This window comes from Talaromyces proteolyticus (genome assembly GCF_021365285.1).
Source record: "Talaromyces proteolyticus strain PMI_201 chromosome Unknown BGW36scaffold_9, whole genome shotgun sequence".
Lineage (NCBI taxonomy): Eukaryota > Fungi > Ascomycota > Eurotiomycetes > Eurotiales > Trichocomaceae > Talaromyces > Talaromyces proteolyticus.
In genome coordinates this window covers 1,232,203-1,251,375 of record NW_025764285.1, presented here as the reverse complement: position 1 = coordinate 1,251,375, position 19,173 = coordinate 1,232,203, and the positions used below count along the sequence as shown (strand labels likewise).

Genomic DNA, 19,173 nt, shown 5'->3' with positions numbered 1-19,173 from the left:
CTATAATGAAAAGAAAGATGGTGTATGGCAGTGTGGTTATCCTTGCTTTATGCTTATTGAAGTTTCAGTTTAGATTCCTCGATAAAAATGTAAGTAAAACCCCTTTTGATAACCTATCCTTAGCAGCCATGGGGACTTTCTCTTCTAATCTAAATTTACTATATTATAGTCCGGATCTAACTTTACCACCCAGGTTTCATATTCCAATCACGAGATAGTTGAGACAATAGTCCTCCCTGGGTTCTGCAACAATGGAATTCCGGGGAAGATCAGCTGTGATAGCCTCAGACATAATGACAGTATTGGCGTCGAGCAGAGTTTCCACTTGGATGATGATATGGTTCAGATTGCCATGTCGATGTGGTCTCATCCCCTGATCGGTGACCATTATGGAGAACTGGTCATCCCCTTTGATCAACTCGTAAAGATGACGTGGTCTCGGTTCCATGGCTCGGGGGTTTGGCTTCCTGATTATGGAGTGTATCTTGTGGTCTCTCGAGTGATTTATTCACCCCTAGATGGTGCGCAGATCGTCAGCTTCCTCCGTGGCCAGATATATGACGAAGAATGGAACAGCTTGGAGAATTACACTATCCATGGCAATTGCAACGACACCACCTTTCCTAGAATATTTGAGATACCGGCAGCATGGGACACGAAAGGCGGCCCGGTTGGACCTGAAGATCCTCGGGTCATTCTTGAAGAAGTTCCGAATGCTGAGCCAGTCATCATTTTCAATATGCCCCTCTTGGATAATCCACAGCGACGTGCAATGTGGATTCACCGACCGTTTTCTAATTTTACAACGCCCTTAACCATCCGCAATGGACAACCTGCGAGGATAGAAAAGAATTGGGCTCCTTTTTTCTTCCCTGAGGCGGATAATTCATTATCAAGCTCTTCCTCAAGTAGACCTCCCAGCCAATACCTCCATTTTGTTTATAGCCTCAGGCCATTATATATACTTAAATGCCATCTTCTGGACGGCTACTGTGACTGGATCTTCAAACAGGAGGTGACCCCTAATCAGTTCATTTTGCCTCATCAACGTGTCCCTGTTGCCATGCATGGTGGAACTAACTTTGTATCTGTACCTCTCGCAAACGCTTTCATTCAACCGGGAGTTAACATCTACGTGGGCTTCCCACGGACGCATCTTGATGGCGCTTGCAGTCAAGGAGCGACCTATCGACCAGAACTCATGGTAATGACGAGTATGGGTGCCAGCTATTTCCACTTGGCGTATGCCAGTGAAGCTATAGATTTTAGCAATGCTGTGCTTGACCCAGAAGCCCTAGATATTCCCTGTGCAGATGGTCGTATCTTGATTCCAAATAGCATAATACGCTGGGATCAGAGACATGACAAGATCACTCTTTCTGTTAGTGTGGCTGACAAAACTGTGCAAATTGTTTATCTACATGGGATCCTGCGGCTTACCAACTCGCTACCACTCTTCCCTGAATTCTTGAAACAGGATTTCTCACAAGGGGGGGAGGCACTTTGGAATTTTCGCTGGTCCATAGTTGGGAACGATGTGCTGGCCTGTTCTATAGAGGCCGTTGCAAATGCAAGCTATAGAAATGCTATTGAAAACTAAATACCTAGTCTTGAGCAGAAGGCGCAGAACTACGAATGACAGGAAGTATACATTTAGAAAGAAAAATATATTGACTTCATCCGAAGCTCTGTTTGTGTCTAGATCTGGCAGTAGAGAAAGCCCGGCAACTCCATACTAACTCTTAGATATCAGAAGGTCAGTATCTTTAGTCTTGCTACAAATTCAATCAAGATAGTGAAAGGGGCACTGCACAGAATCAACACAGGTATACCGGCAACAATGTGCAATAACAGTTTAGGTATCACCTGAATAACATGAATATTCTTCTAATGCAAGAAATGCTGTAGGGGTACACCTGACAGTGCTATAATTTAGCTTGATGTTGTGCTGATCACGTTCCTGGCATAGCCTCATACTTAATGTAGGAGGACCTAGAAGATGTAATGCCACCGATTCATAGTTCTACCTTGGGTAATATTTGAAGATTCATCAAGAATTAGATTACTTGTCCGGTGTATCCTAGGATTTTCTGCACCTGGCTTTCGGTCTCACCGGAGCATAGATCAATAATTTCTATTCTTGAAGGCTTTTCGATCAGGTAGCCCGAATTCTGCCTTTAAGACTGAAATGAACGCTTTCATGTGTAGTCTATTATATGCTGGAACCAGCCTGGTTCGTTCCGCAGTATGTTGTGTTCTCAGTCATGGCAGGGAAATTGAACTGGTCGTACTTTGCAGTGAGGAAATAAAACTGATGGATGTTACCACTATTAGCAGGTATATCTAAATGATAAGTGGATAATTGTCTTATATCCAACCTTGAGCCTCAGGTGGTTCTACAGCCAGATGCAAACAAAAGAACAATTTTATCAGAGATGTAAGTTCATTTGTTATGAATACGGTTAAGGCGCTTTGTATAGAATAACTATATTCTACGAGTTAAGAATTCATCTAGTTATTTGAGTCACATGTAATTATATCTTGTTTTCATATGACAACTGAGTCGCTTATTTGTTTTCTACTACTTAGTTCTCTTTATTCCTATGCTAATTCCTTTATTCAAACGTAGGGCCATTAAACATTCCTTTTGCTCAATATTGTATTATTTTGTGCAACATGGCTTGATTTTAGTGCCAGTTAAAAAGTCTAGCCTTGATAATCTTCACATGCTTTATTGTGGTACAAATATTACCATTGGTATTGAATCCAAACTGGACACGGCAGGCATTCTGGAATGGTAAGGTCAAAAGGGATAATAAAGTATTCAATTCTCGTTCGTTTTTGGAATCCGTATCTGCATTTTAGTCATTCGGACTTCCACATCTCATCCATCACATTTACTTTTAACACCATATGCGTATTCCAGAGTAGCATCGCAGATTACGAAATGGATATTGGCCCAGTTGTGCAAACATTAAAATGGTGTTTGGAACTATTTCGACCTGCTATCTTCACATCCGCGACAGGATTTAATACACAGAACCGTCGCACGTCCCATCTTGATGGCCTCCGAGGATTTGCAGCATTAATTGTATATTTGTTTCACCACGAAGGTTGGATTCACACTATCACGAATGAGGAACGCATCTTAGCGAGTGCGTTTGGTTACGGGAACAATTACTACTTTGCTTGCCTGCCTGGAGTCAGAATAATCTTCGCTGGCGGCCACTTCGCTGTGGGTATCTTCTTCGTTATTTCGGGGTATGTGCTGTCGACAAAGCCTCTCATGTGCATCAATGCAGGCGAATACTCCAAACTGGGAGAGGTTTTGTCCTCCTCGCTGTTCCGAAGGTGGCTGCGCCTCTATATTCCCATAATCTTTACCACATTCATATATATGACCTCATGGCATTTTCTCAACATCCACGCAACGCCAGATCCGAAAGGGAATTACTGGGATGAGATTTATAATTGGTATATTGAGTTCCGAGATTTTAGTTTCATCTTCCGTGACTCTAGTGATCCCTCTTTTACTTATAATCGACACACCTGGTCGGTCCCAGCAGAGTTTAAAGGTTCTATTGTGATTTACACAGCGCTGATGGCATTCTCACGATGCACGCGCAATTGCAGACTGTGGTGTGGGGTTGGGCTCATTGTGTATTTCTTATATATTGTTGATGGGTGGTTTTGCGCGATGTTTCTTGGGGGAATGCTCCTTTGCGACCTCGATCTCCTCGCTGAGAGGAATAATCTACCGGATTTCTTTGCAGCTCTGAGTCCTTTTAAAGGTATACTCTTCTACCTCTCCTTCTTCGTCAGCATATACCTTGGCGGAGTCCCTTACCAGAGCGGCGATGGAGCGGAACTCAGAGTATCACCAGGATGGTATTATATATCTTTTCTCCAACCACAAGCAGTGACGGATTGCAAATGGTTTTACTTGTTCTGGGCCTCCATCTTCCTTGTGACCTCTATCTCACGAATTCGGTTACTCAAAGTCTTCTTTGAGGGGCGATTCAACCAATATCTTGGCCGCATCTCCTACGCATTGTACCTGGTTCACGGACCGGTCCTCTGGTTACTAGGATCTCGGATGTACGCCGCAACAGGATGGTCCGGTGACTGTGCTATCCATGTACCAGCGTGCGAGAATCAATTTTCATTGCCAAAAAATAAACCGATGGGCTTGGAAATGAGTTTCCTACTACCACATTTGATACTCCTGCCAGTTACATTATGGATGGCGGAAATCGTCACACGATTATTTGATCAGACCAGTGTTCAGTTTTCTCAATGGTTGTATGGGAAGATGTTACTGTAACCTAAGGTATTATGAAATTTGTGGTACAACTACTTCTCGAAATACTGGCACGAGGAGATGAAATTGCAACGAATGAGATCAATACCTCACGCCTCCGGTGTGATGCTTTTAAACGACTAGAAGTGCTCATGTTAAGCATCAATCATTAAAAACGATATGCTACTGCATTCAAACAGCCTGGCTTCAGAATGAGGCAAGAAGCTATATACAAAGCTTGGTTGAGGAAACGATAACGACATACATTCGATCTACACCACAGAGAGAAAATACAAGAATAGCATTATATACCAATTAGCCGAAGCAAGCACTGCGCCAAATATATTGTAAAATGAGGATTTCCCTTCTCATCCCTTAGTTTGGGAAATTTCGGTTTCAACGACTACCCTAATTTTTTTAATAATATTATTGTAAAATTATCAATTAAATTCATATAAATAAATCCATAGAATGATAAATTTATTTGAGACAAATATCTTGAATTTTAAGAAACTCACCCAATTTATGTAACAGTAGTAAGCAACACGACTGTGGGGTTGCGGCGCATTTAAGGTGGGAAGCTGGCCGCACTATCAGATCGACCTCCAACTTCAAATGCCCACGCTGGATTGACCATTTACAGCCACCATCCTCTACCCTGCAAAGCAGCAGCCTCAATCATCTCCAGACCAGCAAAGTAAAGCCATTCTCTCACATGTCCGCTGCCAGCACTCCATCTGCATCGCGGTCTGGAACTCCCTTAGGCACAACCACGCGATCGCAGTCATCGACGTCCAGAAAAGCAACTCGCCCATCACCACCACCCTCCTCTACCTCACGCTCCAAATCCGATTCAACTGATGGTCGTCCCACGACCGCCAATTATTTCTCCTACCCGGTGAGCCGCGTGGTATCAGGTCTGTACCGACGCCTCACAGACCCATCGCAAGAAGGACAACCGCAAACCCGCAATGCGAACAAGAACAACAACAACAACAGAAATATGTCCTCCTCCACACACTCTTCCTCGACAATCTACACCCCCAAACGCACTGCCTCACCTTTCCAACCACCTCCCCTCACACCTCTAACCCTCAAATCCCTCTCGAGCGCTACCTACCGCCATATCCTCACGCGCGCACTCGCCGAGGAGATTCGGCTGTTGGTACCGCCGCGGTTGCAACTGGTGGACACATGGCATTTAGCATATTCGTTGGAGCGCGATGGCTCGTCCCTAGGTACTCTGTATGATGCCTGCAGGCAGGTATCCGAGCGCAGTCCCAGGGCCGGCTACGTGCTGGTAGTCCGCGACACATCCGACGGCGCTGTTTTCGGTGCGTATTTGACTGATCCGCCGCATCCCAGTCCGCATTTTTATGGCACGGGTGAGTGTTTTCTGTGGCGCGCGAGCGTGTTAGCGTCTACGCCGTTGCTGTTGAGTCATGGACAACAACAACACCATCAACACCATCAACGTATTGGCGGCAGTGGAGCGGGTGAAGACTTCGACGCCTTTCAGACAATGACAGACGAAGAGCTGCGCAGAGCCGGGTTCCCTCCCCCGCCCAGCGCGGACACCACGAATGCCGTTCGCAGCACAACGCTAAGAGCGAGCACGCCTACTCCAAGCATAAACGAGAAACAGAGTGCGGCTGTTAGCGCAAACCTACTTGAATTACCCAGTGATGGGTTAAGTGCGAATGGAAGTCGGAGTGGGACGAGCACACCGGAGCGCATTCGGTTCAAAGCGTTTCCGTATAGTGGTGTTAATGACTATATGATGTTCTGCGAGACGGGGTTTCTGAGCGTTGGGGGAGGGTGGGTTGATACATTACCCACATGATATCCTGGAATAATGCTAATATGGTAACAGTGACGGCCACTATGGTCTCTGGATTGATGACTCCGTTGAAAAAGGTGTGAGTGCGTCTTGCCCAACATTTGGCAATGAGCATCTTTCAGACGAGGGCATGAAATTCGATATTCTGGGGGTTGAGGTTTGGGCTGTAGGATCCTCATGAGAGAAGACTTTATGTAGATGGTAATCAATGATAAGACAATAAACCTTCAAATCTTATACGATCTTGAGCTGAACGGTGATTATAAAGATGTTTAGATTAGCTACCTAATTACTCTTCAAATACTGATATCTGACGTCGTCAGGTAAGAACTGGCCGCCGAAATACTCAGCGATGTGATCCCGAGATATTCGTGAATTATTTCGTCCAGTCATCGCATGGGTGATTGTGAACCAAACGAAAAACAAAAAGAAATACGGATGTGTGGCGCATGGGGTATGGATAAGAAATCATAATGTTGAAAGAAGCCAATCTAGACGCCGTCGATTAAGGAAGGAAAGAAACAAAAAGAGAAAACCAAAAGACGAAGCACCTCCCTACCACTTCCCATTCATAAGCAGAAAGAAAAAATTGGTAGAGTGTAACGATTAATAAGGGGAATTTACAATATCATTCCTGCTTAAACGGTGTGCTGCACTTCTTCGAGAAGGTGTAATTGGGGCCGCAATGCTCTCGCGGGTCGGCTTCTTGAAGCTCTTCTTCTGTACCATGTTGACTTCGTTGGGTAGAGCAACAATGACATTCTTGTCTGAGCCAAATCGGAAATTGTCGGCCATGACATTTTCGCCGTAGCGCTTGATGGTGTAGGGATCTTTCCTTCCGGCAATGACCTTCTTCATGTTCCACGTGACAATGAAAGGACCAGTTGCCGTAATAATAGATGTCTCATCACTGCCAACACCGGTGTTAAAGCGAGCAGGAGTAAACGACAAAGGCTGTTTAGTCTCGTGCTGGAACTGAGCAACATGAGATGGTTGGAGGCCAAGTCGACGAGGCTGAGGCTTCGCGTCCTTGGCGAATGACTTTTCAAACCCAAGCTTGCCCTCATTTTTGCCCTCTTTTTGTAGGGTGTCCATAAGAAGTAGATATGTGCGGCAAGTGGCCAAGACCCAGCGGCCATCTGCAGAAACATCTAAACCAATGATCTGTTCCCCAAGAGCAGGAATATGTGTCTTGGCGTTGATTCCTAGACGATCAAATAGACGCACATCACCCTTGTTCGAGGCAACAGCAATATATCCCTTCTCGGTTGTGGCAGTGGCCGAGAAGTCATTTTTACTGGCATATTGTTTCAGGTTTGACTCTACCAACTTGTTGCCAGACTGACGAGGATCAATCCGAAAAAGAGCGTTGTTGGAAACACCCAAAAATGGCTGTGCTGAGGTCATTTGTGAGAATTTCTGTTCTGGAGCAAAGGTGGTAACTCCAATATCATCATGAACCTTCCATTCATCAACAACCTTTCCATATTCAAGGTCCATGCGGTACACCGAGTTGGGATTCGCAGCATTCTGCAAAATCATATTCGAATCTTCTGCATGAAGCATGACTTTCTTAGGGCTGAAAAGCTTGCCATTAGGGGCTTCGACTTTGGAGATATTGGTGGAAAATTCGAGTTTGTTATTGGGAGTGTGTTTGAAAACACCAATCGCGGAACCACGAACGACGAATGACCGGTCATGTTTGTAGCCCACAGCCAGCTGCGAGTTGACGTTTCCATCATCAGGTTTCGTGACAACGTCATCTTCCTCCTCATCAGTATCATAGTGTTCACTACGCTGTCCGTCATCTTCATCTTCCTCTTCCGCTTCTTCTTCGGGCTCCTCTTCTGCTTCAGGTTGATCCTCCATGGTAAGATCCTGAAAGGCATCCAGGACATACTCGCGGTCATCTTGCTTCTGCTTGATCCACTTGGTCTCATTCAACTGCTCCCACAGTGCCTGCATGAGGCCTTCCTGGAATCTCTCCTCTGTTGGTTGGTCCCTGAACCGGAGCAGCCATGAGTAAGCTGAGCCATCCTCAGTATAGTGATTGAAGATGAAAGAAAGGTATTCAAAATTGAAAACAGGGTTGATATCGGCGATAACAGGTTGACCAAGCCATTCTTTATCTTGCCCAGAAATTTGAAGCCAGTATTGCCAGTTTCCAATTTCCGTGACTGTGGCGACAACTTCAGTATCCTGTACCACGAATGTACCGCTGTTGAAATCGAACAAGTGTAGCTCTGCGCGTTCCTTCGCAAGGACTTCCCCGGAGGTTGGGGCAGCAGAAGAAGGTGGGGCTGCGGTTGTGTCTTGGGCGGGCTTGATGCTTCCTTTCGCCTTCGCATATTCCACGTCTTTCGCCATGGCTGTTGCAGATTCAGCGGACGTTGGGCCCTTGGGAGAGTCAATAGGACTAGCAGATGGAACAGGGCTATCGTCGGCGAATGAGAATTGCTTTAATTCTTCTGCTGTAGCTCTCTCGGCGCTTTTCCTGTATTTTCTCTCGTACTGGCACTGAACTGCGGCGGATTCAAAGGTTGTAGTCTTGTCTATGGCCACCGAAGAGTCACACACGAATTCGTAAAGATCGCCTTCGTCACCACTCAAATCTTTCCAAGCAAGTACCTTCTCCCCGCCGTCACGAACAGCCAATCGGAAATGAAGATTTTCGTCTAGCAGGAAAGCTCTCTCGTCCTTATCCAATGCGTCGACTGCGCCCTGCTCGTCCTCGTCCTCAGCAAGTTCTTCCTCACCCTCCTCGTAGGCCCTCTGCACGACAAGCTGATATTGGAATTCTTGGCCAGTCCGGCGGATGGTGGCAACGGCGTCTTTAAATATCAGCTCCGAGTATCCTTTCGGCGATAACGGGCGGACCAGATAGAGTTGGCCCTGTGGAATGTCGATTATTGCCTCTTTAGAAGTGTCTCCAAAGAGATATTTGCTCACTGGGACATGTTAGTGTTGTTTCATCGCGTCTGCTCGTCGCAGGGAGGTGGGGCTAAATATAATAATATAAATTTTGTTGACTTACCGTTGCGGAGCATAAACATCCTGGGTGGCGACTTCCCTTGCAACCACTGTATGGTCCTAATGTTCAGAGTAGCAGCTTAGTGAGGGGAGATTCAAATCGCGGGGAGGGAAGCAGCCGAGGATTTGTTGCGACGAATGTGGCAAGTGACCAAAGCCAGCTGCGTCTGGAGTGGTGAGAGATCAAAAATAAAAAATTGATCTGTGGTGGGATGTTTATGTTGTTGTCCAGCAACCGATCGCCCCCGCCGCTATCAGTGACGCAACACAGCCTTTTACGGCCTAGCGTGTACCACTTGCATCTGACCAATCATGTGCGTAACATCATTCCATATACATTACAATAGGGCACAAAGTCTGAATATAGCACCACAAAGTTAATTATACTAATAGATATTATCAATCAATGTATTATTGAAAACTTCGGCTTGAGAGAAGATATTTAGTTTACTAGCCCTTTGACACGGTTGTTTCCACATCATCTGGCTCCCCAACATCTTCGGTGTGCTCAATATCAGATAGCTCCTCCTCATCTTCGTCCTTTTGCGTAGTGTCATCTGTCTTCAACGTCCCCCCTTTCCGTTGTGGAATAACTTCGAGGAAAGCCTGCCCCCAATCGCCGCACTCAAGCCACTTCAACATAATCTCAAGAACATGGTTTGTCGCCAACACATGTCTTGAAGCCATGCGTAGATAGTCCCCTATAGGTAACTTCGCCGTCTTAATACCTAATTCCGTAGCTTTCTGATAACAGACTCCTTTGTGCCGATTCTTATCGACAAGGCCTCCAATGATATAGGTGCTATATGGCTTCAGCTCGGTAAGCGTCTCGGAGCTATCACTGCTCAAATAGATGATCTCCCCTTCCTCAGGAGAGACGCCTTCCTTGTCTTTGAACACCCCAGCTATCTGTCCACCTGTTGGTTCTTTCATAAACTCTTTAGCCTGTGCTGCAGCTTGCACAAAATCTTCATCAATGAATCGTATACCCTTCCAACTCTTGTGAGTCTTCCGAAGAACTGTGTCAAATCTCTCTTTAAGCAGCTTGTCAAACGATGACACCACAAGATGGCCCCTGTAAGGAGCTCTTGTATTGTCCGAGTATGCTCGCGTGACCTGCGAACCAAGCGATATACGTTCTCGATCATTCATCAAATCATCCCAGCCGCAGTCAATGACAAAGGTTACCGGGACAAGAAGTGAGCTGTGTTTCTTCTTTTTGGCGGCGTCAACATCCTCGCCATTCAATTTGCGTTCCTTTTTCCGTTGCTTTTGCTGGTCTCTCTTTTCCTTGCGCCATTTCTGACGTTCTTCTCTTTGCTCGTCCCATCTTTTCATTTTCAGCAGTCGTTTCTGCTGTTTCTTTGATAAGGGGGCATTTTGGCCAGCGGCATCTCCAGCTGCGACTTCTTCATTATCACCGGTTGTATCATTTTCTGACAGCAAAGAACCGATCGCATTGTCGGCAGGCTGTTGACCCTCTTTCACTGCTGGCTTGTCACCATTGTTCAAGTCAGCATTTTGCTCCTCAGCATGAGAAACAACAGATCCATCATGCTCCAGCTTCTGAAGCTTCCTAGGCCGGACTTCACCCTCCATCACAGCGTCGATGTTCAGTCAACTCTCTCTTTTTCTCTGCGGTGGTCAGATTAATTTTCATGCATTATTTTCCAGCCAATCACTGTGCCTCTGATGACCGAATCACGTGATGACCCACCTCCATCGAACCTCCTTCCCGAAAGCAACCGCCCAGCGATGGACTTCCACCTTCCAGCACGATTAAATCTCGTCCCATTGAAACCGTCACAATGCCGCAGGATATGCCCCCGACTGGGGGCTATCAGCCTGTCCAGTATAAGGTTTGCTACAGCCCCCAGTTTGCAAATTGAATCGCACTATAGCGAAACCCATCGCTAACCATGCTTTCACGATCAGCGTAACTTGCCTGCCCGCGGCTTCAGACCATGGACTTACCTCGTCGGGATGCATTTAATCATGGCCTACGGCTTTTATAAATACTATTACGGTGTTCGTGAACAGAAGTATGTTTCTCTTCCCAGCTTTCGTCAAGATCTATCACCCTCTCTGATCACCGCTGCCTTCCCTCAAGCCAGAATTAAACGCCTTAAACTGTAAAAATATATAACTAATTCAATTCTTTTATTCTAGTGAACTCGCGCGTGAAAAAATGTGGTCTCGTATCCACCTCATTCCCCTCCTTCAAGCCGAGGAAGACCGCGACCAAGTCCGCCGCCAATTTGCCGACAAGGCTCGCGAGAAGGAGCTTTTGGGCACTGAGTCTAAGGTGTACAACTCCGACCGGTATGTCACACTCATCCAGATAATAAATTCTTCCCCGTAGTGCTTGAGAGTGAAATCAATACTAATGTATTTTTGGACAGATTCGTGCGTCCTACTTACACATATACCCCCGGCAAGCTCAGTCAATGAAGAACTCGATGATGGAAGGGGTTTTTTCTGCTTTCGGGATTCTTATCGTCCGTTCGCACAGAGTTTTCGTGTGTGCAGTGAAAGGGTAAAGGAAGAAAAGAGCACTTATTAGACGGCAATATATTGTGGAGATGCGAGCATCGTCAACTGTATCACTTAGTCGAAAATTGTAATGCCAAATTAGAATTTATGGAAGGGTGGAGAGGGATGCCTTCGGCTGGTGCTGTACATATACGCGACTCTTTTGACAGATCAGGCAATTGATTTTCCAAAAAATTGATTATTTCTTTGATGTAAAAAGGTCTTCCAATATAGGCAAGAGTACGAACCCACGCACGTACATCAACTGGTCAGTTGATGGTTATATAAAGTATGTCATGTGATATCTATCTATACTAAAGTAACATGATACCCAGACCGCCCATGAGTTTTCTTCTCAGCCAAGAGCACTGCGAAAATAAGGGCGACCTTAACCAAACATATCTGCCAGTCCACCAAGATCAGGCCCGTCGTCGATGTTGACCTTGCTATTCTGTTGGCCCTCCATATCAGTATGAGCAGTCGACATGTACCGCTGCTGTAATGCACTGCGGGCCTTTCGGCGCTCCTCATGCGTGCCGAGAATCTTGCCTTGCTCAGAAATGCTAACTCCACGCAGACCTTCAAGCAAATCAAGGATCAAGGCGCGTTGTTGACGACCAGAGGTCGAGCGCATGAGGATCATTTCAGTTTGAGATACGCGTTCCTCTGTCATTCCAGGCAGACTTAACATGACCAACCGAGGAGTGGAGGTGCAGGGGCCATAAAGAATCCAAATCGAGGCAATGAGTGTTGCGAGATCTCGCTGCATATCGACGAAGTACGGCTCGTGGACAGATGTGATACACGCACGAAGAACCTCTGTAGAGATAAACTCTCGGATCGTCGCCGCGGTAGAGGTGTTGATTGGCGGAGCAAAATCACTGAGTATAGACCTAATAACTCTCGTGATAATACTACCACACCTCGTGTCTCGCATGCGAAGAGCATGGGTACAGAACAGGAAAACAGGTTCTAAAATTGTGGGGTTAGAAAGCACAAAGTGTCTCAGCGAAGTTGTGAGCGACACGGGTGCATGCGGTACACTAGGGTCTCCATTTGTTACTGCGTCTGGGTCTGGTTGCACATTGTCAACAGGGTACTATTTGTGTCAGCTACGGGAGGAAAACATACCACCTCTCTGAGGATCAAGGAGACTGGCAACCATAACCACCGCAGAATAGGTTAGTTGACGCAGAATACTTTCGTCTTTCATTTCGTCAGTCAGATCACTGCTCTCCAAGCCTTCTTTGCGTCGTTCTATGTTATCCCATTCTTCCGTAATCTTCTTGTCGAGCTGTTTGAATAAGCTGCTCAAAATCGGCGGTAGGAAGTGACTGCGGAACTGAACTGGACAGTCGTCAATCAAACAACGAGAAATATTCAGAAGAATAGAGAATTGATGTGATGACAAATGCGTTGAATCTTGGAAAAGAGCCTCTGACAGAGGTCCTGGTAGCTCTTCAAATCCGTAAAAGTACTGACGAAGTCGACTCATACTAAAAAGCATTGAATAGCATGATTCCCGTACAGCCCTAATCTTCCCCCGTACGGATGATGCAAACCCTTCGAGGGTAGCTTTTGACGTCGTAATCTTGGCATAGAAATCATCCCGGCTCCCTGAAGAAATACCAGCTTGCCAAAACCTATCCGTGAGAATACGCCCTACGATAGCTCTCATTTCTGGAAGGGACTCTCCCCAATTCTCAGGATTATGGAAGGCATGGGCATGCCTAGCTGCGTGTTAGAAAGAAGATGGACGACTGTGACTACAATTACTTACCTTATTAGTTGCAACAATGTAGGAAGAATAATGGGAATTGTATCGCGCCAAAGAGCACCTGCCAATTCGTACGCGGGGTCGGCTTTCTTGAGTTTATCAGTTGAGACCGCAAACAATGTTTTTGTTCCACGCAATGGAAGTTGCTATTATGGTTATCAGCCAATGAAACTAGAAGAATTGGGATGGCAGCTTACTTGAAATCGTTTTGTCATCTGCTCTTGAATTCCTTTCCCAGTGTCGTCTAAAGGTACAGCAGCCCAGTCTTCAAATTTCTGGGCCTCTTTCGAGTGCATATAAGGTCCAACTTCCTCAATGCCAAGCAGTTTGCAAAATCCATTGAAAGAAGATGACATGTTCTTAAATTCCTCGTTCTGCCAGGCTTGGCGAACAGGCTCTATGAAAGAACGCAGCCTAGCCTCACGGACATGAGGATCAACATTGCTTGTACGTTGTCTAAAAATATTAGTTGCCAACCCAATTTCTCAGAACAGTGCATACTCACGTTATAATTAGCAAGACTGAATTCAATTCTGTCTGAAGTTTGTCATCCATCTGGTGGGATGCTGCGATTTCTCTTATCTTCGGTTCCAGGACATCATAGAATGACTTTAAAATTAAGTTAGTTAAATCATAATTATCGAACACCTCTAGACGTACTTACGAAAAAATAATCAGCACAGCGCATGGAAAGCCTTCGCAGTTCATGGCTTGCAAGACTGTGCAGTTCTTTCACGGCTTCTGAGTAGGCCGGATACAGCGGATGATCTTCAAGGTGCGTCATTAAGATGTGCTCGAGAACTTTGAGCGCAAAACTAGGAGTCTTGTCAAGGGCTTTAGCGGAAATATCTACAACGAGTTTGATAACTCTCTGTTTTAGAACAGGATCCTGAACCTTGGTAAGCAACGTGAATTTTGTCGTGATTGCGGACCGTACCTCAAAATTTCTCTGCATTAAACTCATGGCCCAATTTTCAATTGTCACCTCAAGCTGGGTCCGTTGGTGTTCCTACATGAGGGTTAGCGGTATTGATGGTAGGTCAACTGAAGCACTCACGTCTTGCTGGGGACTACGACCATGTGCTATGATCCATTTTTGATATCCTTTCAATGCCGCTTCGACGACAGAAAATTGGGTATCGGCACGCATAAGAGGGAATGACAATTTCTGGAATGATTCAACTACATCCGCATTAGTAACGTAGGACCACAGATATATGGATATTTGGCTATCCTACTGCTGAATGGCTGAACTCCGCTGTACAAATTGTTCAAATTTTGATCTACAGTAGAGAGAATGTGAGGAATGGCATCGTGTGGACGTTTTTGAACGATGACCTCGATTACAGTAGAGCAATAGCGGCGATAGTTACCGACAAAAGCATGCCGTTCCGGAATTGTGTCAATGTCCTCGTTTAGAAAGAGGACAGTAGGATCATCAGAATCATCTGGGAGGTTCTCCCATCGAACCAATCGTTGAGTACATATCTCAAGTAGCGGTGCGATCAGAGGTGTGACGATTTGCATGTCACCAATTCTCTCAGCTACCAGTAGCCGTGACCAAGAATGCAGAACTGGAATTGAAACTGTTAAACTCGAATGGCGAAGGATGCCAATTAAGAAGTTGAATAGAAGCGAAAGATCGATTCCCTGAGCGTTCTGTAGATTGAAATCCTTTTCTTCTAAGAAACCAGCAGCATAAGACATCAACTACAAATAGTCAGCTAGAGCTTCCCAGTTTCTAATTAGAAACGACATACCTCTGATAATTTTTTAGATATCTGATATCGTGTCTCATCAATATCCGTTGCATCGACCCCCGTCCATTCAAAGAGGTTTTGCAATAAAACCAAATGGTCAACCTGATAGATACACCCCACCAATGGCTCGAATTCCTCGATCTCAACATTGGATCTGCTATATAGAGAATGTAATGCCTCAACAGCGGCCTATTACAGGTTAGATTCTGTTTTAACTAGCTCCAAGAGAGGGTGTTACCAAGAGAACTTGCTCATCCTGCGAAGTTAGGGCCCGACAAATTGTGGGAACAGCATTGCAATTGATGATGGCTTTAGGAATAGACCAAACCAAACTCGTCCTCAGAACAGCAAGAGCTTTCAAGCTGCAATCTTTTGCTTCATGAGAAGTCTGTATACTTCCGATACAAGCATCCAAAAGACCGCAGGTCCTTGCAAGCCATCCATCATCTCCATGACGAAGCTCCACTCGGTTTTGATCTCGGTCAGGAAAGGCTTCTGAGAAGACGGAAAGGGGGGTGAACGTTTCGACGAGAGCTCTATTCAGGTCCGATCCACGCAATGAGGACGCGGTGTCCTCGCGGTAAAAAATGTCTTCGGACAGTGTTTCCAACACTGTCAGCACAAACTCCTTGTGCAAGGCATCTCCATTCCATATTGTGAAGAGATCTCGGTCCATGTCATTCCAGCCGATGCCCCAACTCCTCTTTGCCACCTCAGCCCACAGTTGGGAAATTTTGTTTCGGTAATAGCTAGGATTCTCTTGGCGAACACCCTGGGCAAGCTGTGTCACCATTTCCTTGAGCTCGCCTATTTGGGCAGTCGACAATGCAAATCCAGTATGGCGTAAGACGTGGTCAAGAAGAGATAACCCAAAATGTCTAACCAGTGGTGAATTCCCCACGTTCGAGGCGAGCAGAAACCCATTGCGTGCGGCATAATCATCCTCTTTTTTTGATTCCAAAAACTGAAGGGCTTCTCTCCGCAGGTTGTTGGAAGAGGCGGGGCTGTGGGAAAGCTCCAAGGCATGGATAATGTCGGCCATGCTAGGCTCCGAGAGCCCATTAGCCGTGGTTTCCGTGGCGGCCATGGTTGGCGATGACCGATATCCCCTAATCAACACTGCAGGGATAATCAATCGATGGTTTACTCCGGTGCCGCTTTCCAACCAAGGCTGTCAAATCAGGATGTTCCTCCTCCTTTTTCCAGTACCAAATAATATATCCTCCTCTTTCAAATCCAAAGCTGCATAGCGGAAATCACCGTCCGCGACACTGCAGGTTGGACATGCAGGTAGGAGTGAGGTTAACTTTTAGCATACAAGGAAGGGAGCGATCAGTTTTGGGCTGGGTGCCTGAGGTGCCAATCACAAGGTCCCTCCTTCCTGGCGCCTTCTTTTTCCCTTGATGATTCTCTCCTGTTTCTTTTTTTTTTCTTTCTATTTTAAAGTCGCTCTAGTATATTCTAAGTGGAGCGCTGCTAGTTCTCGCACTGATAACTGTCCGTGAGTCTTATTTTGATGATGAAAGTGATTTTGATGGGCCTCGAGGGCACAACCAGATGAGAGCCCGACTAAAGGCGATAATGGACTGACTCTTGAGCAGAAGAAAATGCCTTCTCGCTAACGAGCTCGCGCTAGCCCTGGTCCCGAACTGCCGGTATGAAAAGATAATAATAGAAAGATCAGAGAGAGAAGAAAGCCGCAAAAAAAAAGTGTAAGCGGGAATCCTTTGCAGCAATCTGATTTGGCGATCTGATGCCGTTAGTGAAAAGCCGCGCGCGCGGGCCAACTCGTGTTGTTATTGGACGTGCAGCGACAGTCAATATGTCGTGTAATGGCAGCAAGAAGCCTCCCAGCTGGTATCGAGAAACGAAGAAGAGCACTGGAAGATGAGTGAAAAAACAGCTGAAGGTATGGCATGATGTTTTCTCTGGGTGAACCACATGTGCACCTTCGACGCTGAAGAGCCGCGTGATCATGTGACACCTTCAATACTGGCCTGAATCGTACTAGCGCATACACTTAGTCATCACTCTGTTTGCTGCATTGTTGATATTGGGCTATATATACGACAATAAAGATGGCCTAGCAGGATATTTTGGAAAGAAATATCAATTGAATAAGACATTCTCCCAGTCCAGAACCAAGGAAATTCCATCTTCAGTGTTCTTTGTTGAATTCTTCTCACTCAAACCCTAGCGTGTTTCATTTCCGATATCCTTTGTCGAATTGTCAACCATTCAACTCGAGTAGAGTTTATTTCGTTTATTTTTGACGAATCAACAAGATGGCGTCAAAATCACGCGAAATTAAAATTACAAATTGTGCCATCAGATCTAAGTCTCAGTGATGTTGTTTTGCCGAGACGGCTGAGAAGTGAATGCGAATAATATTCATTACACGCTGAGAATAACCATGTCCCTATTCAACGGATGCTGTGGAAACAATCTCGAAAATAATAGTACATCCCATACCAGGAGGAAAACCTTGAATCTTCCGGCTAAAACAGAACACACACCGCAAGCAACACCGCCACTCCCAGCGATAAGCTCTGCCCACTGCTTACGACCGAAGCCGAGCTAGACGACGTAGTGCTTGTTGGAGGGCTAGTCGATGTCGCAGTAGCCGAAGAACTTGGAGTTGGGGTCGGAGTACTTTGTGATGATGCATTCTTGTACTTTTCGACAACAAACTCCACTATTTGGGTTGCATATGTCCCAACGTAGGATTCATGCACTGTAATGCTGTCTCCCGAATCACAGAAGACGTCGTTCTTATCACACCATGATGCCGTGATGTCATCGTACTGCTGACATACCGTTATGTTCGTCCGAGGAAAACGCTAGAAGGCGCAGAAACAATCAGTCAGTAAGTCATAGAAATCATGGACATCGCCGGGTTTTTGCTTGCTTACGCCATTGTGTACAGCTGTGCCCCGATCAATTGTCAGGTTGGCGATGTGTGTTGGGTCACCCGCAACGGCAACGGCAACAACTGCAATCCATGTGTGAGCCTTGGAAAATGTCAACTAGGGAAGCGTCTTACCGTTCTGTTTGACTAGATCTGGCGATAGCGGAGCATCACTATTAAAAGTGCCGCCAGTACCCCCGCAAAGGGCATCCTCAACTACTTGAGCACCCTAGAGCATTGAGCACACTCAGTATGATATTACTTAAAGTACTTAACAGTCATGTTTCATACCTGAGAGTATCCGATGAGGGCGATTTTCGAGTCTGGGCAAGACGAGTGATACTGATTGATATTCTGCAGAATTGAGCTGACTCCGGTATTCTCTGATTGATAATAGCCCGTCAGATTGAGGTTTTGTATTGCTGACGGGTCAGTCAGGTTAAAGTTATCTGGCACCGGGTTCGTTGCTGGGTAGTCAACACCCGCGACGATAGAACCATTGACCTGCTTTGCGATCGCCAAAGCAATTTCTCCGAATCCACCTGTGTTTGGAGGCAGTTCCGGATGGCCCGGATATGTGGTGAGTTCTCCTGAACCTCGAGCGCAGAGTATGTACAGGCCAGTGGCACATGTGATGTTTGAATTGGCGGCAGTCACAGCGGCGGCGAGTCCGCCGATTGCTGTTATGTATACTCCACGCATTTTGGAGAAGTAATTGTGAAGTATATATTGCCAGTATATATAGGTAAGCGTAACCTAACTTTAGGAAGAAAACCGTAAGAGTGAGAGAAAGGTAAGATACAGTAGCTCTCAGGGCACTCTGGCCTTATTTATACATACGTAGACACTGATTCGCAGCCAATGGCCAATGTATTAATACTAGAAAACAGAGTTGTCCGATTGCCTAGATCATTCTAGCTCTCCGTCTAAACCTGGACCATCCATGGCTGGCTGTAATTGTTGCCGAAAGACTCGTGCAGATATAAACGACAGTTTAATTTTGGCAAACAGCTGAAACTGAGTTTA

General features: G+C 45.9%; 8 protein-coding genes across 8 annotated transcripts; 4 read left to right on the top strand and 4 right to left on the bottom strand.

Annotated features, from left to right (window-relative positions):
- Positions 1 to 5: 5 nt before the first annotated feature.
- On the top strand, positions 6 to 1,600 carry BGW36DRAFT_361802 (uncharacterized protein; the record flags this gene model as incomplete). Its single annotated transcript, XM_046214304.1, has 2 exons — positions 6 to 89; positions 170 to 1,600. The coding sequence occupies 2 exons, from the start codon at positions 6 to 8 to the stop codon at positions 1,598 to 1,600; spliced, it is 1,515 nt and encodes a 504-aa protein (XP_046069650.1).
- Positions 1,601 to 2,947: 1,347 nt separating this feature from the next.
- BGW36DRAFT_399189 (acyltransferase family-domain-containing protein) lies at positions 2,948 to 4,324 on the top strand (the record flags this gene model as incomplete). Its single annotated transcript, XM_046218491.1, has 1 exon — positions 2,948 to 4,324. The coding sequence occupies one exon, from the start codon at positions 2,948 to 2,950 to the stop codon at positions 4,322 to 4,324; it is 1,377 nt and encodes a 458-aa protein (XP_046069649.1).
- A 691-nt stretch (positions 4,325 to 5,015) lies between these two features.
- BGW36DRAFT_430001 (uncharacterized protein) lies at positions 5,016 to 6,321 on the top strand (the record flags this gene model as incomplete). The annotated part of the gene is made up of 2 exons (XM_046220775.1): positions 5,016 to 6,118; positions 6,174 to 6,321. 2 exons carry the CDS (start codon positions 5,016 to 5,018, stop codon positions 6,319 to 6,321), a joined length of 1,251 nt encoding a protein of 416 aa, XP_046069648.1.
- A 123-nt stretch (positions 6,322 to 6,444) lies between these two features.
- BGW36DRAFT_213631 (VID27 cytoplasmic protein-domain-containing protein) lies at positions 6,445 to 9,382 on the bottom strand. Its single transcript, XM_046209953.1, has 2 exons — positions 9,175 to 9,382; positions 6,445 to 9,088 (listed from the first exon to the last, which is right to left on the bottom strand). Exons 1-2 carry the CDS (start codon positions 9,191 to 9,193, stop codon positions 6,747 to 6,749), a joined length of 2,361 nt encoding a protein of 786 aa, XP_046069647.1. The 5' UTR covers positions 9,194 to 9,382; the 3' UTR covers positions 6,445 to 6,746.
- Positions 9,383 to 9,547: 165 nt separating this feature from the next.
- BGW36DRAFT_384077 (guanine-1-methyltransferase-domain-containing protein) lies at positions 9,548 to 10,810 on the bottom strand. The gene has a single exon (XM_046216756.1). The coding sequence runs from the start codon at positions 10,767 to 10,769 to the stop codon at positions 9,621 to 9,623; it is 1,149 nt and encodes a 382-aa protein (XP_046069646.1). The 5' UTR covers positions 10,770 to 10,810; the 3' UTR covers positions 9,548 to 9,620.
- A 125-nt stretch (positions 10,811 to 10,935) lies between these two features.
- BGW36DRAFT_384076 (putative NADH-ubiquinone oxidoreductase subunit GRIM-19) lies at positions 10,936 to 11,897 on the top strand. Its single transcript, XM_046216755.1, has 4 exons — positions 10,936 to 11,029; positions 11,106 to 11,212; positions 11,340 to 11,492; positions 11,573 to 11,897. Exons 1-4 carry the CDS (start codon positions 10,979 to 10,981, stop codon positions 11,619 to 11,621), a joined length of 360 nt encoding a protein of 119 aa, XP_046069645.1. The 5' UTR covers positions 10,936 to 10,978; the 3' UTR covers positions 11,622 to 11,897.
- Positions 11,898 to 12,090: 193 nt separating this feature from the next.
- Positions 12,091 to 16,281, bottom strand: BGW36DRAFT_301288 (putative nuclear import and export protein Msn5; the record flags this gene model as incomplete). Its single annotated transcript, XM_046211674.1, has 11 exons — positions 12,091 to 12,776; positions 12,834 to 13,432; positions 13,483 to 13,625; positions 13,677 to 13,935; positions 13,985 to 14,088; positions 14,144 to 14,368; positions 14,417 to 14,488; positions 14,537 to 14,661; positions 14,718 to 15,189; positions 15,240 to 15,428; positions 15,478 to 16,281. The coding sequence occupies 11 exons, from the start codon at positions 16,279 to 16,281 to the stop codon at positions 12,091 to 12,093; spliced, it is 3,678 nt and encodes a 1,225-aa protein (XP_046069644.1).
- A 1,456-nt stretch (positions 16,282 to 17,737) lies between these two features.
- Positions 17,738 to 18,849, bottom strand: BGW36DRAFT_429996 (cutinase-domain-containing protein; the record flags this gene model as incomplete). Its single annotated transcript, XM_046220774.1, has 4 exons — positions 17,738 to 18,079; positions 18,152 to 18,231; positions 18,283 to 18,376; positions 18,439 to 18,849. The coding sequence occupies 4 exons, from the start codon at positions 18,847 to 18,849 to the stop codon at positions 17,738 to 17,740; spliced, it is 927 nt and encodes a 308-aa protein (XP_046069643.1).
- Positions 18,850 to 19,173: the final 324 nt, after the last annotated feature.